Source organism: Mustelus asterias, chromosome 4 (assembly GCF_964213995.1).
Source record: "Mustelus asterias chromosome 4, sMusAst1.hap1.1, whole genome shotgun sequence".
Lineage (NCBI taxonomy): Eukaryota > Metazoa > Chordata > Chondrichthyes > Carcharhiniformes > Triakidae > Mustelus > Mustelus asterias.
Window position 1 is genome coordinate 53,348,803 of NC_135804.1, and position 19,320 is coordinate 53,368,122.

At 47.8% G+C, this 19,320-nt stretch overlaps 1 protein-coding gene across 1 annotated transcript in view; it reads right to left on the reverse strand.

The window, feature by feature from the left end:
- Window positions 1–3,044: 3,044 nt before the first annotated feature.
- The window catches only part of LOC144492288 (Golgi-associated kinase 1A-like), a 40,117-nt gene continuing 23,841 nt past the window's right edge, over window positions 3,045–19,320 (reverse strand). The window contains exon 4 of the mRNA XM_078210278.1: window positions 3,045–4,330. Within this exon, the coding sequence (XP_078066404.1) occupies window positions 4,126–4,330 (205 nt within the window). The 3' untranslated portion in view covers window positions 3,045–4,125. The remainder of the gene's footprint in view (window positions 4,331–19,320) is intronic.

Here is a 19,320-nt window from a genome sequence, read left to right on the forward strand (position 1 = left end):
CTAGGGAATGAAGTCAATAGTTGGGTAATTGGAAGGAGGACAGTAAAAAGGGATTCTGGTCTTGGTCAGGGAGTGGGAGGCTGCAGGATCAGGATGGGAGCGAGGGAGAGTGCGGAATGAGGGTGGGAGAGAGGAGGAGTGCGGAATGAGGGTGGGAGAGAGGGGGAGTGGGGAATGAGGGTGGGAGAGAGGGGGAGTGGGGAATGAGGGTGGGAGAGAGGGGGAGTGGGGAATGAGGGTGGGAGAGAGGGGGAGTGGGGAATGAGGGTGGGAGAGAGGGGGAATGGGGAATGAGGGTGGGAGAGAGGGAGAGTGCAGAATGAGGGTAGGAGAGAGGGAGAGTGAAGAATAAAGTGCGTCCCAGGATCAGCATTTTCTGCAAATCTTGGAGCAGCAACAATGAGATGATGGCAGCAGTGCTGAGAGAGGAGAGGCCAGGAAAGGGAAGTGAAGCCTGGAGGCTGTGGGAGAAGAATGAGTAACGGTCTCCACTGGGAAGCTCATGGAAAAGGAGGGGACAGAGTTTCAAAATTCTCACTAAAAGATACAGTGAGGAAGGGAAAAGGAAAGTTCTTTCATTGAGGCTACTAAGCGATAGGATGTTTTATCACCAATTGCTACTAAGGTGAAGATAACCCCTTTTTTAGCAGGGTATGGGATAAATGTTAAATAAGTGTCCACCATCATTCACGACTGGATGTATCACACTGTTGCTTGACTAGTCTGTGAGACGCCTGTCCAACTTTGGTGCTGGCCTCCAGGTGTTAGTAAGGAGGACTTTGCAGGGCCGACAGGGCTGGGTTTGCCATTGTCATTTTTAGTGCCTAGGTCCATGCCAGGTGGTCCATTCAGTTTCATTCCTTTTTGACTTTTCTGTGGTGGTCTGATACAACCGAGAGCCTTGCTGGCCTATTTCAGGGGGCAGTTAAGTGTGAACCACATTGCTGTTGGTCTGGAGTCAATTGTAAGTCAGGCAGAGTAAGGATGGCAGATTTCCTTCCATATTGATATCACTGAACCATGACGGCTTTTTATGACAATCGATGCAGGTTTCATGGTCAACATTACTATAACTAGCTTTTAATTCCAGATGTATTAATTGATTGAATTTAAATTCCACCATCTGCCACAGTGGGATTTGAACCTGTCTCCCCAGAGAGCAAAAGCTTCGGTCTCTGGATTACTCAGTAAGCGACATTATCTCTATGCAACCACCTTCCTTTAAATCTCCAACGGTGCTAATGTAGATTATTTGTTTGAACCTCTGGATTGGGGTTTGAACCCACAACCTTCTGACTCGATGAGATATTAAACTGAGGCCTCATAGTCCTGGGCAGTACAGACACCATGTCTTAGTTGTACTTGTCAGATCAGAGCTGTTGATGATCTGAAGGGTTGATCACAGTGAACAGGTTAATCTTGCACCATTTGCTCAGTCAGAAGTCAAGGTAATGAACAAAGTTAGCAGCAGAATTTCAATGGATCCATCCATCTATTGTTGGCTCCTTCATCTGTATATTGGATATTTCACCTGGGACTATTGTGATACGATGTGCATGCACCTTTAAGGATGTGAATCTTAAATTGTTGTATTTAACTACTCCCACTGACACAGGATATGAATCAGTAGACGCATAACTGCAGCAGGGTGGAGATTAGATGGACAATATTTTAGGTGCATAATGACGCTATCTGTATATAATTTTACCTTCAAATAAAGAACCTATGTTAATGTGCCACCAATTCTTGTGTATGATTGGTACATTTTGGAAAAAGTGAAGAACGTACTAGGGGTCAATCTCTCAATTGGTATAAAAAAGAAAGACTTGTATTGATATAGCACCTGTCATTTCGAACAAAGCTCGGCACAACATCGAGGGCCGAAGGGCCTGTACTGTGCTGTACAGGCATAGTACAGCACAGTAATATGGCCGCATGACATTCCAAAGCCAATGAAGTTCTGAAGCCAATGAGGGTGGCACAGTGATTAGCACTGCTGCTTCATAGTGCCAGGGACCCGAGTTCAATTCTGGCCTTCAGTGACTGTCTGTGTGGAGTTTGCACGTTCTCCCAGTGTCTGCGTGGGTTTCCTCCGGGTGCTCCATTTTCTCCCACAGTCCAAAGATGTGCAGGTTAGGTGGATTGGCCATGCTAAATTGCACCTTAGAGTCCCAAGATGTGTAGGTAGGTGGATTAGCCATAGGAAATGTGCGGGTTTATGGGGATAGGGTGGGGGAAAAGGGCCTGGATAAGATACTTGGTCAGAAAGTCGGTGAAGACTCAACAGGCTGAATGGCCTCTTTATGCACTATAGGGATTCTATGATGCTTTTGACATGTAGTCACTGTTGTAGTGTAGGAAACACAGCAGCCTATTAGTGCAGAGCAAGGTCCCACAAACAGCAATGTCATAATGATTAGCTAACCTGTTTTTTGTGAATAATATTGATAAAAGGATAAATATTGAGCTGGGCACCAGGGAGTGCTATGGGATCGATTATGTCCACCTGGGAGGGCAAACGGCATCTTGGTTTAGCATCACATCTGAAAGGTGGCACCTCCGACAGTGTAGCTCTCCCTCCGTACTATATTGAAGTGTTAGCCTAGATTTTTGTGCTCAAGTGCTGGAGTGGGACTTTATACAATGGTGCAGTACTGTTTGCAATAAGGCAGTCAGTAAACTGCTATATAAGGGCATGAACATTGATGTAGAAATCAGTCTTGGGCAGTACCATGACATGGGAGGTTCAATGGTGCGGTAACGTCCCTGACTCTGAGTCAGAAGCTCCAGGTTCAAGTCCGACCCAGGACTTGATGGCCAAGGAAAGTGTGTGCATAACGCAGTCAAACAGGTTGACTATCAACCTGAAAATCTTTCCGAACATGCCAATGGCTGCTGGTGAGAGCGGGAGAGACTCCTGGTCAGCCATGTTTGATGTGGAGTGGAACCCTCAAGCTATAAGCCTCTGGCGACAGGCTAGTGACCTGTTCTAGGAAAAAAATCCTCGGTACGGGAAGAGAAAACATGACTGCGGCATGGTTGATATGGTGAATCAGCATAAAATTTGGGCGATTTTATTAGATCCTATAACGGACAATAAATTCGCCCGATACTTAAATGTTTATGGTTTGCTTTAAGACATTTACATTCTTGAAGTCATTAGTCAAGGTCATGTACAGATCTGACTGATTTTCTCTCTTTTATCAAATATTAAAGAGCGCAACATCTAACTATTACATAACCAGGCTAGGATTATTCAACTAAAAAGAGAAAATGCTGGAAAATCTCAGCAGGTCTGACAGCATCTGTAGGGAGAGAATAGAGCCAATGTTTTGAGTCTAGATGACCCTTTGAAGGGGTTTCAGATTCCAAGCTTCCGCAGTATTTTGCTTTTATCGAAGATTATTCAAAATTGGGAGATTAGTGGGAATGCATTCCCCTTTTTACTGAGATCCGAACAAAATAAGAAAACAAATGTTTTGTAAACAACATGGTATCTATCTCTAAACGACACAGGTGATTATGTTTAAATATTGGGAAAGCTGGAATTCTGTTGGGGGAAGACACTGAGTGACAGACCTTTACTCTGGTGGAATTCACATTATCTTTACTCTCAAACAAGGCTCAATGACTATTATCAAATTCAGCAGGATTTTCCATCTTGTTCGAGTTTTGCGATGTGAGGTATTTCTCTGCCGGTAGCCAACTGAGGTCAGAGGACTTGCGTGTTCCCCTGCCCAGGTAAAGAGCAGGATATTTTATTGATAAAAATCTTCACACTACATTCTCTCTTTCATATGATATCTTCCCCTTCAGCCCTGAGGGAGTCCTTGATATCTCCGCCAGGTCTGGCTCTCCAGAATGATGGCAAAAACAACCTCTAGGTTTCAAACTCCAACTCAGTGCATGTAAACTTGTATCTCACCCCGGAACGCTTTGTTCAGTTTTGTAAAAATTGACTGCAATTTGCTTAGTCCCGCGGCGTTTACTGAGTGTTTGACATGAAGGTAAAATAAATCCTCTTTACCATTGAGATCACCACTTCAATGTGATGGGTTTCACTCCATGAAATCAACCAATTAGTAATTAACCACAAGTTCAGGTGGAGTTTTTTCCTGTTAAATTTCACACCAATGTCTTTTTAGGTTTTGGTCGGTCTTCTCGGATGTACTTTAACAAAGCCTGAGCTCTTTTATTGACTTGCTCCACCAGTTTCAATATTGCACTCAGTCCCTTGCTTTGCCAGTATTCATGGTCTTCATACAACGAACATAAGAGCATCTCGGGCAAACACTGTGAGGCAATGGTCTTCATTGTGCTGGGAGGTAACCTAAAGCCAACCAAAAGTACATTGCATGCCCATTAAAATACGTATGTTGATGTATAAAAGCCATTCTGATCACAACAACTTGCATTTATGTAACACATAAAATGTCCCACAGAAATCTCACAAAAAGGACATGGGCGGAATTTCCGGCCACGCTCACCCCAACGCCGAGATCCACAGACCTTTGCATGGTGCGTGGCAGGCAGCAGGGAACATTCCGCCCATAGAGTCAAAGAGGGAGACCCCAGGACAGGTGACATAAAGCTGGCTCAAAGAGGTAAGATTTAAGTTGAGCATTAAAGGAGGAGGGACAGGGAGGGGTGGAGAGGGATTTGCAGAGCTTGCAGCTCAGACGCTTAAGGCACGGCCATCATTGGGGGAGCAAGGGAAGTGGAGGATTCACAAGAGGTCAGAGTTGGAGGAGTGTAGAGTTCTCAGAGGGATGTAGAACTGGGAGAGGGCTGCAGAAATAGGAAGGAGTGAGACCTCGGCGGGCTTTGAGAATGAGGATTTTAATATCAAGGGTATAAATTAAAATTATTGATAGGAATGAACACCATCCGTGTGGAGTTTACACATTCTCCACGTGCCTGCGTGGGTTTCCTCCGGGTGCTCCTGTTTCCTCCCACAGTCCAAAGATGTGCGGGTTAGGTGGATTGGCCATGCTAAATTGACCCTAGTGTCAGGGGGATTAGCAAGGTAAATGTGTGGGGTTATGGGAATAGGCCTGGGTGGGATTGTGGTTGGTACAGACGCGATGGGCTGAATGGCTTCCTTCTGTACTGTAGCGATTCTATGAATGCAACTAATTTCTAAAAATCAATTTCAACTACATAAAGGGAGAAATTCATTCAGCTGCAGAATGACTTTAATTTCCCAGGGACAGGCAGTACCCTGGGTTTGTACCTACACAGGCCAAGCAGCGCTCTTCAAATGATATCGATGAAGAAAGTCGCGTGGGAGTCACACAGCTAGTGGTCTGTAGTGCTACCTGTCTCTGGGGAATCCAAAAATCTCAGCCCCATAGTTTTCAACTTCTTTCCATTAAGCATCAACCAATAAAAATGTATAGATATGAAACATGAGCATGATGAAGTATGACTATAAAAATGTCATAACATTAAATTCCCTCTAATGTTCTCAACTATTCTGCCAGATATGGAGACCCTCTTTTCTCAGTTAAGTTCCCAAACTTCTGCAGGGAGTCTAATTATTTAATGTTATGGTAACCTGGATAGAATCATAGAATCCTACAGTGCAGAAGGAGGCCATTCAGCCCATCGAGTCTGCACCAACCACAATCCCACCCAGGCCCTATCCCCATAACCAAAAGTATTTACCCCAGCTAGTCCCTCTGATGCTAAGGGCAATTTAGAATGGCCAATCTACCTAACCCGCACATCTTTGGACTGTGGGAGGACACCGGAGCACCCAGAGGAAACCCACGCAGATATGGGAAGAATGTGCAAACTCCACACAGACAATGACCCTGGGAATTGAACCTGGGTCCCTGGTGCTATGAGGCAGCAGTGCTAACCACTGTGCCACCGTGCCGCCCGTGGATTTATATGGAAGATTAAGAGGGACATCTCAGCTCTGCCCAACCACCTTACTTTCTATGTCATTCATTAATCTCAAAATGCTGTGGTTTCCAACCTAACCCTTCTAATTTCAGCACAGCTGAGATATACAAGCTGGGAGCATGGGGTAAGATTTCCAATTCTCGGAAGATCAGAGTGATGAAAAGTTCCACAATCTTTTCCAGCTCCATTTGTGAGTGTGTTTGATGACACAACCCTCGTGAGCTCTCCTCCATATGAAGATCACACTTCAGAGCAGCATCATTGTCAGACTGGATTCAGACACCATTCTAGTCGATAAGAGAAAAATACTGCAGGTACTGGAATCTGAAACAAAACCAGAAAATGCTGGAGAATCTCAGCAGGTCTGACAGCATCTGTGGGGAGAGAATAGAGCCAACGTTTCAAGTCTGGATGGCCCTTTGTCTAAGTTCCTCTAAGGTCCTCAGTACAAGTGACACTTTTAACCTGCCATTAAAAACAAAAAATGCTGGAAGCAATCAGCAGATTGGACAGCACCTATAAGGAGAGGAAGTTAGTTTAACCGCTTCATGTCAGTGATGTTCCAGAAGAAAAGTTCTAATGAAAGATCATCAAGCTCCAAAGATTTCTACTATCTGCAGCATTTCACTTCTTATTGGTGCTCACCACCACCAGCCCTTATCCATCGTAATCACATCGAGAGGGCAAGGTAACAAGTTATATATAAATTTGAATAATATCATAAAATTATTTACTACATTTTTCTTTCAGCCGTCTCAAAAACAACTTATCCTCTGCCACATCAGGACAGAAAAGCCAGAGGTAAGCGCTGCCTTCAGTTGAACGCAGGGGAGTTGATCCTAGCCGGGGTTTTCTGCTTCTATTTGCATCGAGTGGGTTTGGCAACAGGAGTGGAAAATATTGTGAGAAGTGCAAAGTCTCATGTTACGTTGGCATGAAAGCTTACCATGATTGTCCCCTCCCTTGTCAGTTGGCAGACTTCTCGCTGTTCAACACCGGAACCTCATCAGAATACATTAGCATCTCATTATCAAACCCAGAACTGGGTAAGACTTGAGGGAGACCAGGTTAAGATTCAAGGGAGACCGTGGTAAGACTCGAGGGAGAACAGGGTAAGATTCGAAGGAGACCAGGGTAAGACTCGAAGGAGAACAGGTTACGACTTGAGGGAGACCGGGGTAAAACTCGAGGGAGAACTGGGTAAGGCTCGAGGGAGATCTGGGTAAAGCTCGAGGGAGATCTGGGTAAAGCTCGAGGGAGATCTGGGTAAAGCTCGAGGGAGAACTGGGTAAGGCTCGAGGGAGATCTGGGTAAAGCTCGAGGGAGAACTGGGTAAAGCTTGAGGGAGAACTGGGTAAGAAATGAGAGAGAACTGGGTAAAGCTTGAGGGAGAACTGGGTAAGGCTTGAGGGAGACCGGGGTAAGGCTCGAGGGAGAACTGGGCAAGACTCAAAGGGACTGATGGTTTACAGACTGATGGTTCCACTCAAATCCTGGGGAGGCGCTGGGGTGGGGGGAGGCAGTGGGAGTGGCTTCTGGAGGCAGCATGTTGCCAAGGGAATGGCTAATGGAAAACCTGTCATTCATCAGTACCTCATTACAGCTGAGGTCATTCAGCTGTAAGTCAATTAACATACCTGGAGTCAAACTAGTCACACAATTATTACCATTCAAGCATCACTTACGTGTGTGAGTGTCACTGATTGCTGTTCAGCATTTAACCCTTGGTGGACTCACTCCCAAAATCGATGATTGCCATGGTGTGCCTGTTCCATTGGCCCACTGGGTAAGCAATGATATCCTCTTACAGAATTGGCAATGGTACACTACCCAAGGAGAATGCTCCTAATCCTTGGCTGTGTGCTGATGTGCATATTGAAAAGTGCCCTCATGGAACAGGTTCAGTGCAAGGCCTTGGACTGAAGCTTGGGACAATCCTGCACCTGAGATGAAAGCTCAGGATTCTGTAAAGCAGCTAAAGCTGTGACCACTCGGTCATTTGGTGTGGGGCAAGGCTGGTGTGGGGCATGGGTGGTGTGGGGCATGGGTGGTGTGGGCTGTTGTCAAAGCAGAATATGAAGTAATGGCTGAGCATCAAAATTGCAGCCAGGCAGGAATAAGTGGGCTTTGAGAGATAGCTTCCAATGGGTGGTCCTTAGCAGACACATGCTAACTGTCATGTTTCTTTCTTTGATACTGCAGTGAGGACGCTATCAGGAACATGGAGTCTGGCGATCTTGTGGCATTCTTCTCACTCATAGGCAGGAGAGAGGAAGAAGAAGAAGATGTCAACTGAAGCACCTGGCTTGCCAAAGGCAGGAGCAGAAGTGTAAAGAGGAAGGGGTGGCACGGAGAGGATGAACCTTATAGAGAGCTGTTGCTCGGAGGCACCTCTCTAGAGCCAGGGCCTACAGACGGCACCTAACATATCCACAGATGTCCGGGAGCCAGTGCCATCAAAGATGGCGCATAACCTGGGAACTGGTTGGTCACACCTGCCACCTTCTGCAGGACTTGGCGCCACAGGGACTTGGGAGGACATCCACTGCCAGTGTCACTGAAAGTTACAGCGGCACTCCATTTTTATGCCAGTGACTCCTTCCAGAGCTCTACAGGTGATCCCTGCAGCATTTTGCAAGCCTCTGCACACAAGTGCACCCAGGATGTGACAGACGCAATCTTCACAAAAGCACATGACTTCATCCATTTCGCCCAGGATTAGTCAAACCAGGTGCAAAAGTGATGGGCTTTGCGCAGATACCTGACTTTCCACAGGTGCACGGTGCCATCAACTGCATTCACATGGTGCTCAGATCTCTGGGGCATCAAGCTGTCAATTATGTGAACCACAAGGCCTTCCACTCACTGAATGTTCAGCTGCTCTTTGACCACACTAAATACACCCTGCAGGTGTGTGTTCGATTCCCAGTGAGTGTACACTCCTACAGCCTGAGCCAATCTCAGATCCCTGACATGTTTCAGGACATCATGTTTCAGGATCCACAGAGGCTGCAGGTTTGGCTTCTCAGGGACAGGGGATACCCACTGAGGATGTGGCTGATAAAGTCTGTGTGACAAAAACGGTTGATGAAGGAAGGGCCGTGGATGTCGTATATATGGATTTCAGTAAGGCATTTGACAAAGTCCCACATGGCAGGTTGGTTAAGAAGGTTAAGGCTCATGGGATACAAGGAGAAGTGGCTAGATGGGTGGAGAACTGGCTTGGCCATAGGAGACAGAGGGTAGTGGTCGAAGGGTCTTTTTCCGGCTGGAGGTCTGTGACCAGTGGTGTTCCGCAGGGCTCTGTACTGGGATCTCTGCTATTTGTGATATATATAAATGATTTGGAAGAAGGTGTAACTGGTGTAATCAGCAAGTTTGCGGATGGCACGAAGATGGCTGGAATTGCGGATAGCGAAGAGCATTGTCGGGCAATACAGCAGGATATAGATAGGCTGGAAAATTGGGCGGAGAGGTGGCAGATGGAGTTTAATCCGGATAAATGCGAAGTGATGCATTTTGGAAGGAATAATGTAGGGAGGAGTTATACAATAAATGGCAGAGTCATCAGGAGTATAGAAACACAGAGGGACCTAGGTGTGCAAGTCCACAAATCCTTGAAGGTGGCAACACAGGTGGAGAAGGTGGTGAAGAAGGCATATGGTATGCTTGCCTTTATAGGACGGGGTATAGAGTATAAAAGCTGGAGTCTGATGATGCAGCTGTATAGAACGCTGGTTAGGCCACATTTGGAGTACTGCGTCCAGTTCTGGTCGCCGCACTACCAGAAGGACGTGGAGGCATTGGAGAGAGTGCAGAGAAGGTTTACCAGGATGTTGCCTGGTATGGAGGGTCTTAGCTATGAGGAGAGATTGGGTAGACTGGGGTTGTTCTCCTTGGAAAGACGGAGAATGAGGGGAGATCTAATAGAGGTATACAAGATTATGAAGGGTATAGATAGGGTAAACAGTGGGAAGCTTTTTCCCAGGTCGGAGGTGACGATCACGAGGGGTCACGGGCTCAAGCTGAGAGGGGCGAAGTATAACTCAGACATCAGAGGGACGTTTTTTACACAGAGGGTGGTGGGGGCCTGGAATGCGCTGCCAAGTAGGGTGGTGGAGGCAGGCACGCTGACATCGTTTAAGACTTACCTGGATAGTCACATGAGCAGCCTGGGAATGGAGGGATACAAACGATTGGTCTAGTTGGACCAAGGAGCGGCACAGGCTTGGAGGGCTGAAGGGCCTGTTTCCTGTGCTGTACTGTTCTTTGTTCTTTGTTCTTTGTGTGGAGGCCACAGAGAGCAGCTTAGAGCAGATATAGTGAGGCTCCTACTGCAACCAAAGGAATGCTGAAGATGAGTTTCCAGTGCCTGGACTGGTCTGGTGGAGTCCTGCAGCATAGTCCGCAGAGGGTATCACGCATCGTGGTCACCTGCTGCACCCTGCATAACCTGGCGCTGCAACAGGAGGAGGAACTGCCTGAGGAGAAGATGGAAGAGTGGCATGTTTCCTCTGATGAGGTGAACATCGAAGGAGCCGAGATTGAGAAGGTCCTTGAGAGAGGATGAGGCAATGTCCAGACGGGGCAGACAAGTTTGAGATGTGCTCACTGCTGCTGGATTCATGGAGAGTGATGAGGACATCCAGTGAGGCCATCCCATCATCTCCACATGGTATCTGTGAGCATTGCTCTCCCATGGGACTGCTGGGAGTGTACACCCTCGCTGACACAGCTTGTGTCGTGCTAATGCAGTTGCCCATAGTCCCTACGTTGCAGGAGGATGATGATTACTTGCAGTGGGAACATTGCATTGGTCCTCAAAGAGTTACTGTGAATGTCTGACTCCTAAAACAAAAAAACAGAAAATGCTGGAAAATCTCAGCAGGTCTGACAGCATCTGTGGGGAGAGAATGGAGCTAACGTTTCGAGTCTGGATGACCCTTTTATTTTACTTTTATCTTAACGTCTGACTGATGGCAGCTCACTTACTCTCAATGACCAGGTCACATCATGGCGATGCCACAGGGAAAGTTTCACCTCTCTTGATCTTTCTTCATCCTTTGCGAGTTGTACCTTTGAGGTTCAGTGTCACTGGAGGCTGAGGGATAAGGGATGGGGGGACCATCCAGAGCTCCAAGGTGCAGAGAGCAGACATTGACAATGACTGGAGTGAGTCATGCTCACACTTTACATTGTGGGAGACATCCTCATTCCCTACGAGAAACAGGCATGTTACCATGAGGGGACACTAATGAGCTAGCAAGCACAAATCACATGGAGGGAACCCTGGACTCAGCATCCCGTCTTTACCATGTGCAGGAATCAAGTTTTCAGATCTGAATTACAGGAACAGCTCGTCAGAACAAGAAACCTTAGAGGGTGCAATAAGTGAGAGTTTATTTACAGAGGTGGACACTATCAACTAGTGCCTAACTCTCATACCCACGCCATGCAACGAGACATTTTAACCTTTCTAACACTGCTGCTATGTCTTGGTGCAGCCCCAGCATTCACAGTGGAAGTGGAGGCAGCCTGCCATGTCCTGTTGTCTGTGATACTTAGTGGGTGTCCTCTGGAAGGCTGAGATCTGGAGGGCACCGGACTTTTTTTGGAGTCCTGTGGCAGTGCCACCTTCCTCAGTCTGTGGAGCTGGAGCTGAGGCAGTCACAAGAAGAGGGGATTCGGATGGGCAGGACACTCCCGGAGTCAACCGGGTGAATGGTCCCAGGGTGTGTACCAGCTGATTCTCCTCCCTATGGGTGCCTGAGGTCCCCTGGCCTCCTCATTGGGGGAGCAGGAGTGAGCTTGAGAAGCTCCGCATCCTCTGGCTTTGGCACTCATGGATCCCAACCAGTGCCTGCACTATGGAGTGTGTGTCCTGCAGCAGTGCAGGACAAAGATCTTGTACCAAAGAATCCATGACAGCTGCCACCCTAGCTGTGTTGGTCTCTGAAAAGCAGTGTCGGCACAATCACCTCGGACATGAGGTAGACGGACTCCTCCATGCAGCCTTTCAATCCAATGAGTGTACCAAACATCCCTCCCTGGTTTTCCTGAGTTTACCTTTTGGAGCTCCAGCAACTGAGACATTGACCGCGTCCAGAGACATGTCATCTGACTGCGACTCAGCAGATTCCTGGACTCCGGCAGTCTTCCAACTGCCGGCATCCCGGGATATCCCTGCCTCCGCCTACTGTGGATCCGAAAGTGTGAATACTCACCAGCTTGTGACCCGAAAGCTGTTCTAAAACTAGTGTGTATGTGTCTCTGCACTGGCGGAGGCTGTGGGTGAGCGCTGTGATGTATGTGTGTATGTGTCTCTGCACTGGCGGAGGGTGTGGGTGAGCGCTGTGATGTATGTGTGTATGTGTCTCTGCACTGGCGGAGGGTGTGGGTGAGCGCTGTGATGTATGTGTGTATGTGTCTCTGCACTGGCGGAGGGTGTGGGTGAGCGCTGTGATGTATGTGTGTATGTGTCTCTGTACTGGCGGAGGGTGTGGGTGAGCGCTGTGATGTATGTGTGTATGTGTCTCTGCACTGGCAGAGGGTGTGGGTGAGCGCTGTGATGTATGTGTGTATGTGTGTATGTGTCTCTGCACTGGCAGAGGGTGTGGGTGAGCGCTGTGATGTATGTGTGTATGTGTGTATGTGTCTCTGCACTGGCAGAGGGTGTGGGTGAGCGCTGTGATGTATGTGTGTATGTGTGTATGTGTCTCTGCACTGGCGGAGGGTGTGGGTGAGCGCTGTGATGTATGTGTGTATGTGTGTATGTGTCTCTGCACTGGCGGAGGGTGTGGGTGAGCGCTGTGATGACTTTTCAATGTCGGGTCCTTGAATTCCTCTTCTGCACTGTGCTTGGGCTGGAGTCAAGGGCCTGGCTGGTGGACTCACTGGGCTGCTTCCCAAATCACCATGGACCATAAAAACCCTACAGTGCAGAAGGAGGCCATTCAGCTCATCAAGTCTGCACCGACAACAATCCCACATTTTTACCCCACTAATCCCTCTAACCTATGCATCCCAGGACACTAATGGGCAATTTACCATGGCCAATGCACCTAACCCGCACATCTTAGGACTGTGGGAGGAAACCGGAGCACCCAGAGGAAACCCATGCAGACATGGGGATGTAAGGGGAAAATACAAGGGGGGCACACTTTAAAATGGCAGCACAAGAAAGCACACTCTGAAATGGCTGCCTGGCACACACAGGGTTAACTGTGAAAGAAGCCAGAAAAACAGCCACAGGCTCCCGCTTTTCAGAAATAACGTCAAGCCAGAATCCTGACAGACAAACCACTTACAAAGTACAGACAGTGACTCATAGCAAACAAACACCTCAGGAAGCCAAAGCCAAGGGTCGAAACATCTTTAAGATAAGGAAACCCCTAAACAAAGAGCTTAGATTAATGCTAGAGGAAGGCGGGAAATATGAATGCAAGGGAACCGATTAGCACCCGCACAAGACGAAACTAGCCATTGATAGACCCATTCATAAAATGCTAAATGTCTATACCTGTTTGTATTCTTGTAAATATGGGGAAATGTACCCATTCATGAAATGTTAAATACTTGTAAATGTGATAATCTTCGAATCACCGGTCTAACCCATTGTGTAAAGGGTATAAAATTGAACCGCTCCCGGTATACAATTGAGAAAAAGTGTTCTATGAACATAGCGCTTTTCTCCACGGAGCTCCGTTTAATAAATCGTATTTTCTGAATCTCGAAGTCTGACTACTGGTGGATTTTTCCCACAACAGGGAGAACGTGCAAACTCCACACAGACAGCAACCCAAGCCTGGAATTGAACCCAGATCCCTGGAGCTGTAATGCAGCAGTGCTAACCACTGTGCTACCCATGTGCCTATGACATGGGCATGGCAGGGGCCTTTAGAACCAGGAGACATGACTCACAGCATTGTTGTCTGATGGATGATACAATGCTGAATCCTCACTTGGTTTATCGCTGCCGACCGCACCATCAGCACAGGAGTGGCTAACACCCTCCTGGCCAGCTGGAGGGCTCTGTCCTCAAAGTCCATGAAGACTGTCAGTTCTGGAATCCCTCCTCCCATCTGTAATCTTTCCCTCGTGTGTGACAATTTGTCCTGGGTGAAGAGAGATGGAGAGAATGTGAGCAGGATGTGTGTCAGGGCAGTTGTGGATGGTGAAGTGATGAGGCCATGACGCTCAGAGAGATTATGTGAGGGACAGTGAGTGGTGGTACCCATTGAGCTGGTAGTGAGTGGGATCCCTGTGGATGTGTGGAGGGTGAGTGATGAGAAGAGTCCTGTTCCACAGGACCAGGCTGAGGAGAAGGCAGTTGGTTTGTTCACTACATTTATTTATTTACTTTAAGTTAAATTTGTGTAAAAAATCGGAGGTTTTTTTTAAAACAGGAAGTGGGCCCAGCAGGAGTCTGGGAAGGTTTTTGGAGGGTTTAAAAGTAGGCCGCACTTTTGAGCGGGCAGCATCGTTAGCGGGCAGCAGAGTGAGCAGGAGGCAGAGTGAAAGCTGTAGGGCTTTGGCTCACAGGGCTTGGGCGAGCAGGGGTGAGTTAATTCATTTTTTGCTGTTTCTACCTGGTACTGGCAAGGTATCTAGAGGGGATGGGTGTGAAGGCAGTGCAATGTTCCTCTTGCACTATGTTCGAGGTGAGGGACGACGTCAGTGTCCCTGCTGATTATACCTGTGAGAAGTGCACCCATCTGCAGCTCCTCCAAAACCGTGTAAGGGAACTGGAGCTGGAGTTGGAGGAACTTAGGATCATTAGGGATGCAGAGATGGCCATAGACAGAAGCTTCAGGGATACAGTTACTCCGCGGAATGAAAATAGATGGGTGACGGTGAGAGGGGCTGGGAAGAAGCAGTCGGTGCAGGGATCCCCTGTGGTCGTTCCCCTTAGCAATAAGTATTCCGCTTTGGATACGGTTGAGGGGGACGACATACCAGTGGTGAGCCGCAGTGAGAGGATCTCCGGCACTGAGTCCGTCCCTGTGGCTCAGGAGGGTAAGGAGGAGAGCGGGAGGGCAATAGTTATTGGGGACTCGTTAGTTAGAGGGATAGATAGGAGGTTCTGTGGCAGCAAAAGAGACTCGAGGATGGTTTGTTGCCTACCGGATGCCAGGGTCCGTGACGTCTCGGACCGTGTTTTCCGGATTCTTAAGGGGGAGGGGAAACAGTCACAAGTCGTGGTACACATTGGTACCAACGACATAGGTAAGAGAAGGGACGGGGATTTAAAACAGGAATTTCGGGAGCTCGGCTGGAAGCTGAGAGCAAAGACAAAACATGTGGTCATCTCTGGTACGCTACCGGTGCCACGTGATAGCGAGTTGAGGAACAGGGAGAGAGTGCACTTAAACATGTGGTTGCAGGGATGGTGCAGGAGGGAGGGTTTCAGATACGTGGATAATTGGAACACGTTCTGGGGAAGGTGGGACCTCTACAAACAGGACGGGGTGCACCTGAACCAGAGGGGCACCAATATCCTGGGAGGGAAATTTGCTACGGCTCTTCAGGGGGATTTAAACTAATTTGTCAGGGGAGTGGGAAAAGGAGTTGTAGTCCAGAAGTCAGTGTTGAGGGTGGTGAGGTATTGGGGAAGGTATCAAGGTCAAGGGTGGGTACCGGTAGACAGGAAGATGGGTTGAAGTGTGTCTACTTCAATGCAAGGAGCATCCGGAACAACGTGGATGAACTTGGGGCGTGGATTGCTACTTGGGACTACGATGTTGTGGCCATTACGGAGACGTGGGTAGAACAAGGACAGGAATGGTTGTTGGACGTTCCGGGGTATAGATGTTTTAGTAAGTGTAGGGAAGCTGGTAAAAGAGGTGGAGGAGTAGCATTGTTAATCAAGGATAGTTTAACGGCTGCGGAAAAGCACTTTGAGGGGGATATGCACACTGAGGTAATATGGGCTGCAGTTAGAAACAGGAAAGGAGCGGTCACGTTGCTAGGAGTTTACTATAGGCCCCCAAATAGTAATAGAGATGTGGAGGAAGAAATTGCTAAGCAGATTATGGATACGTGTGGGGGTCACAGGGTAGTTGTCATGGGGGACTTTAACTTTCCAAATATTGATTGGAACCTTTGTAGGTCAAATAGTTTGGATGGGGCACTTTTTGTTCAGTGTGTGCAGGAGGGTTTCCTGACACAATATGTGGATAGGCCGACAAGGGGTGAGGCCACATTGGATTTGGTACTGGGAAATGAACCGGGCCAAGTGTTAGATTTGGTTGTGGGAGAGAACTTTGGAGATAGTGACCACAATTCGGTGTCTTTTGTTATTGCAATGGAGAGGGATAGGGCCGGACGGCAGGGCAAGGCTTACAATTGGGGGAGAGGTAATTATGATGCGATTAGGCAAGAATTAGGGGGCATAAGATGGGAACAGAAACTGTCAGGGAAAGGCACTGATGAAAAGTGGAACTTTTTCAAGGAACAAATACTGGGTGTCCTTGATAGGTATGTCCCTGTCAGGCAGGGAGGAAATGGCCGAGTGAGGGAACCGTGGTTCACAAAAGAGGTGGAATGTCTTGTGAAAAGGAAGAGGGAAGCTTATGTAGGGATGAGGAAACAAGGTTCAGATGGCTCGACTGAGGGTTACAAGTTAGCAAGGAATGAGCTGAAAAAGGGGCTGAGGAGAGCTAGGAGGGGACATGAGAAGTCCTTGGCGGGTCGGATCAAGGAAAACCCCAAGGCTTTTTACTCTTATGTGAGGAATAAAAGAATGACCAGGGTGAGGTTAGGGCCGGTCAAGGACAGTGGTGGGAACTTGTGTATGGAATCAGTAGAGATAGGCGAGGTGATGAATGAATACTTTTCTTCAGTGTTCACCAAGGAGAGGGGCCATGTTTTTCAGGAAGAGAAGGTGTTACAGGCTAATAGGCTGGAGGAAATAGATGTTCGGAGGGAGGATGTCTTGGCAGTTTTGAATAAACTGAAGGTCGATAAGTCCCCTGGGCCTGATGAAATGTATCCTAGGATTCTTTGGGAGGCGAGGGATGAGATTGCACAGCCTTTGGCTTTGATCTTTGGGTCCTCACTGTCCACGGGGATGGTGCCAGAGGACTGGAGAGTGGCAAATGTTGTTCCTCTGTTTAAGAAAGGGAATAGAAATGACCCTGGTAATTATAGACCGGTTAGTCTGACTTCGGTGGTTGGTAAATTGATGGAAAAGGTCCTTGGGGTGGGATTTACGACCATTTAGAAAGATGCGGATTAATCCGGGATAGTCAGCACGGATTTGTGAAGGGCAAATTGTGCCTCACAAATTTGATAGAATTTTTTGAGGAGGTAACTAGGTGTGTTGATGAAGGTAGGGCGGTTGATGTCATATACATGGATTTTAGTAAGGCGTTTGATAAGGTCCCCCATGGTCGGCTTATGATGAAAGTAAGGAGGTGTGGGATAGAGGGAAAGTTGGCCGATTGGATAGGTAACTGGCTGTCTGATCGAAGACAGAGGGTGGTGGTGGATGGAAAATTTTCGGACTGGAGGCAGGTTGCTAGCGGAGTGCCGCAGGGATTGGTGCTTGGTCCTCTGCTCTTTGTGATTTTTATTAATGACTTAGAGGAGGGGGCTGAAGGGTGGATCAGTAAATTTGCTGATGACACCAAGATTGGTGGAGTAGTGGATGAGGTGGAGGGGTGTTGTAGGCTGCAAAGAGACATAGATAGGATGCAAAGCTGGGCTGAAAAATGGCAAATGGAGTTTAACCCTGATAAATGTGAGGTGATTCATTTTGGTAGGACTAATTTAAATGTGGATTACAGGGTCAAAGGTAGGGTTCTGAAGACTGTGGAGGAACAGAGAGATCTTGGGGTACATATCCACAGATCTCTAAAGGTTGCCACTCAAGTGGATAGAGCTGTGAAGAAGGCATATAGTGTGTTAGCTTTTATTAACAGGGGGTTGGAGTTTAAGAGCCGTGGGGTTATGCTGCAACTGTACAGGACCTTGGTGAGACCGCATTTGGAATATTGCGTGCAGTTCTGGTCACCTCACTATAAGAAGGATGTGGAAGCGCTGGAAAGAGTGCAGAGGAGATTTACCAGGATGCTGCCTGGTTTGGAGTGTCGGTCTTATGAGGAAAGGTTGAGGGAGCTGGGGCTGTTCTCTCTGGAGCGGAGGAGATTGAGGGGAGACTTAATAGAGGTTTATAAAATGATGAAGGGGATAGATCGAGTGAACGTTCAAAGACTATTTCCTCGGGTGGATGGAGCTATTACGAGGGGGCATAACTATAGGGTTCATGGTGGGAGATATAGGAAGGATATCAGAGGTAGGTTCTTCACGCAGAGAGTGGTTGGGGTGTGGAATGGACTGCCTGCAGTGATAGTGGAGTCAGACACTTTAGGAACATTTAAGCGGTTATTGGATAGGCACATGGAGCACACCAGGATGGTAGGGAGTGGGATAGCTTGATCTTGGTTTCAGATGAAGGTCGGCACAACATCGTGGGCTGAAGGGCCTGTTCTGTGCTGTACTGTTCTATGTTCTGTGTTCTATGTAAGAGTGACTTGCATGGCAGGACGTAATCATTCGTTAGAGCACCGGATGGTGCCCTCTTCTGCGAGGTGTTAGCGCTGATCTCCGCCACCACTGCTCACGCTGGGTTGGTGATCTTGCTGGCAGAGCACAGGTATAGCACACCGCTGGGCCTCCACTGCGTCCAGCCGCTGCTCCAGGTAGATGTCAGTGAATTTCAGGCAGTGTGCTTTTTAACTTTCACAGCCATGACTTCCCAGCGGTAAGTGTGCCAGCTGTGTGCAGGGGTGTCTTTTAAATGTGGCACCCCCATCATTGAAGCACTGAGGTGATAGCGGGGTGAGTGAATCAGAGGCCACCCACCAGCGAGATGGCATACAACCCCTGACGGGAATTTTTTCTTCCACTATACGGTGGAAAAAGCCACTATTATCGTGTGTGAACATAGAACATAGAAAGCCACAGCACAAACAGGCCCTTCAGCCCACAAGTTGCGCTGATCATATCCCTACCTCTAGGCCTATCTATAGCCCTCAATCCCATTAAATCCCATGTACTCATCCAGAAGTCTCTTAAAAGACCCCAACGAGTTTGCCTCCACCACCACCGACGTCAGCCGATTCCACTCACCCACCACCCTCTGGTGGGTGAGTGGAATCGGCCGCATTTCCCACACAGTATTGGCTTTTCCCAATATCGGAAAAAGGCTTGGCTCTTGTCTTCACACGACAGTGTAAGATGGATGATAATAAATCAGCAACCCTTTTTACATCTCTCCCCACTGATTTGACTTGATTTGATTTATTATCGTCATATGTATTAACATACAGTGAAAAGTATTGTTTCTTGCGTGCTATAAGACAAAACATACCGTTCATAGAGAAAGAACTGAGAGAATGCAGAATATAG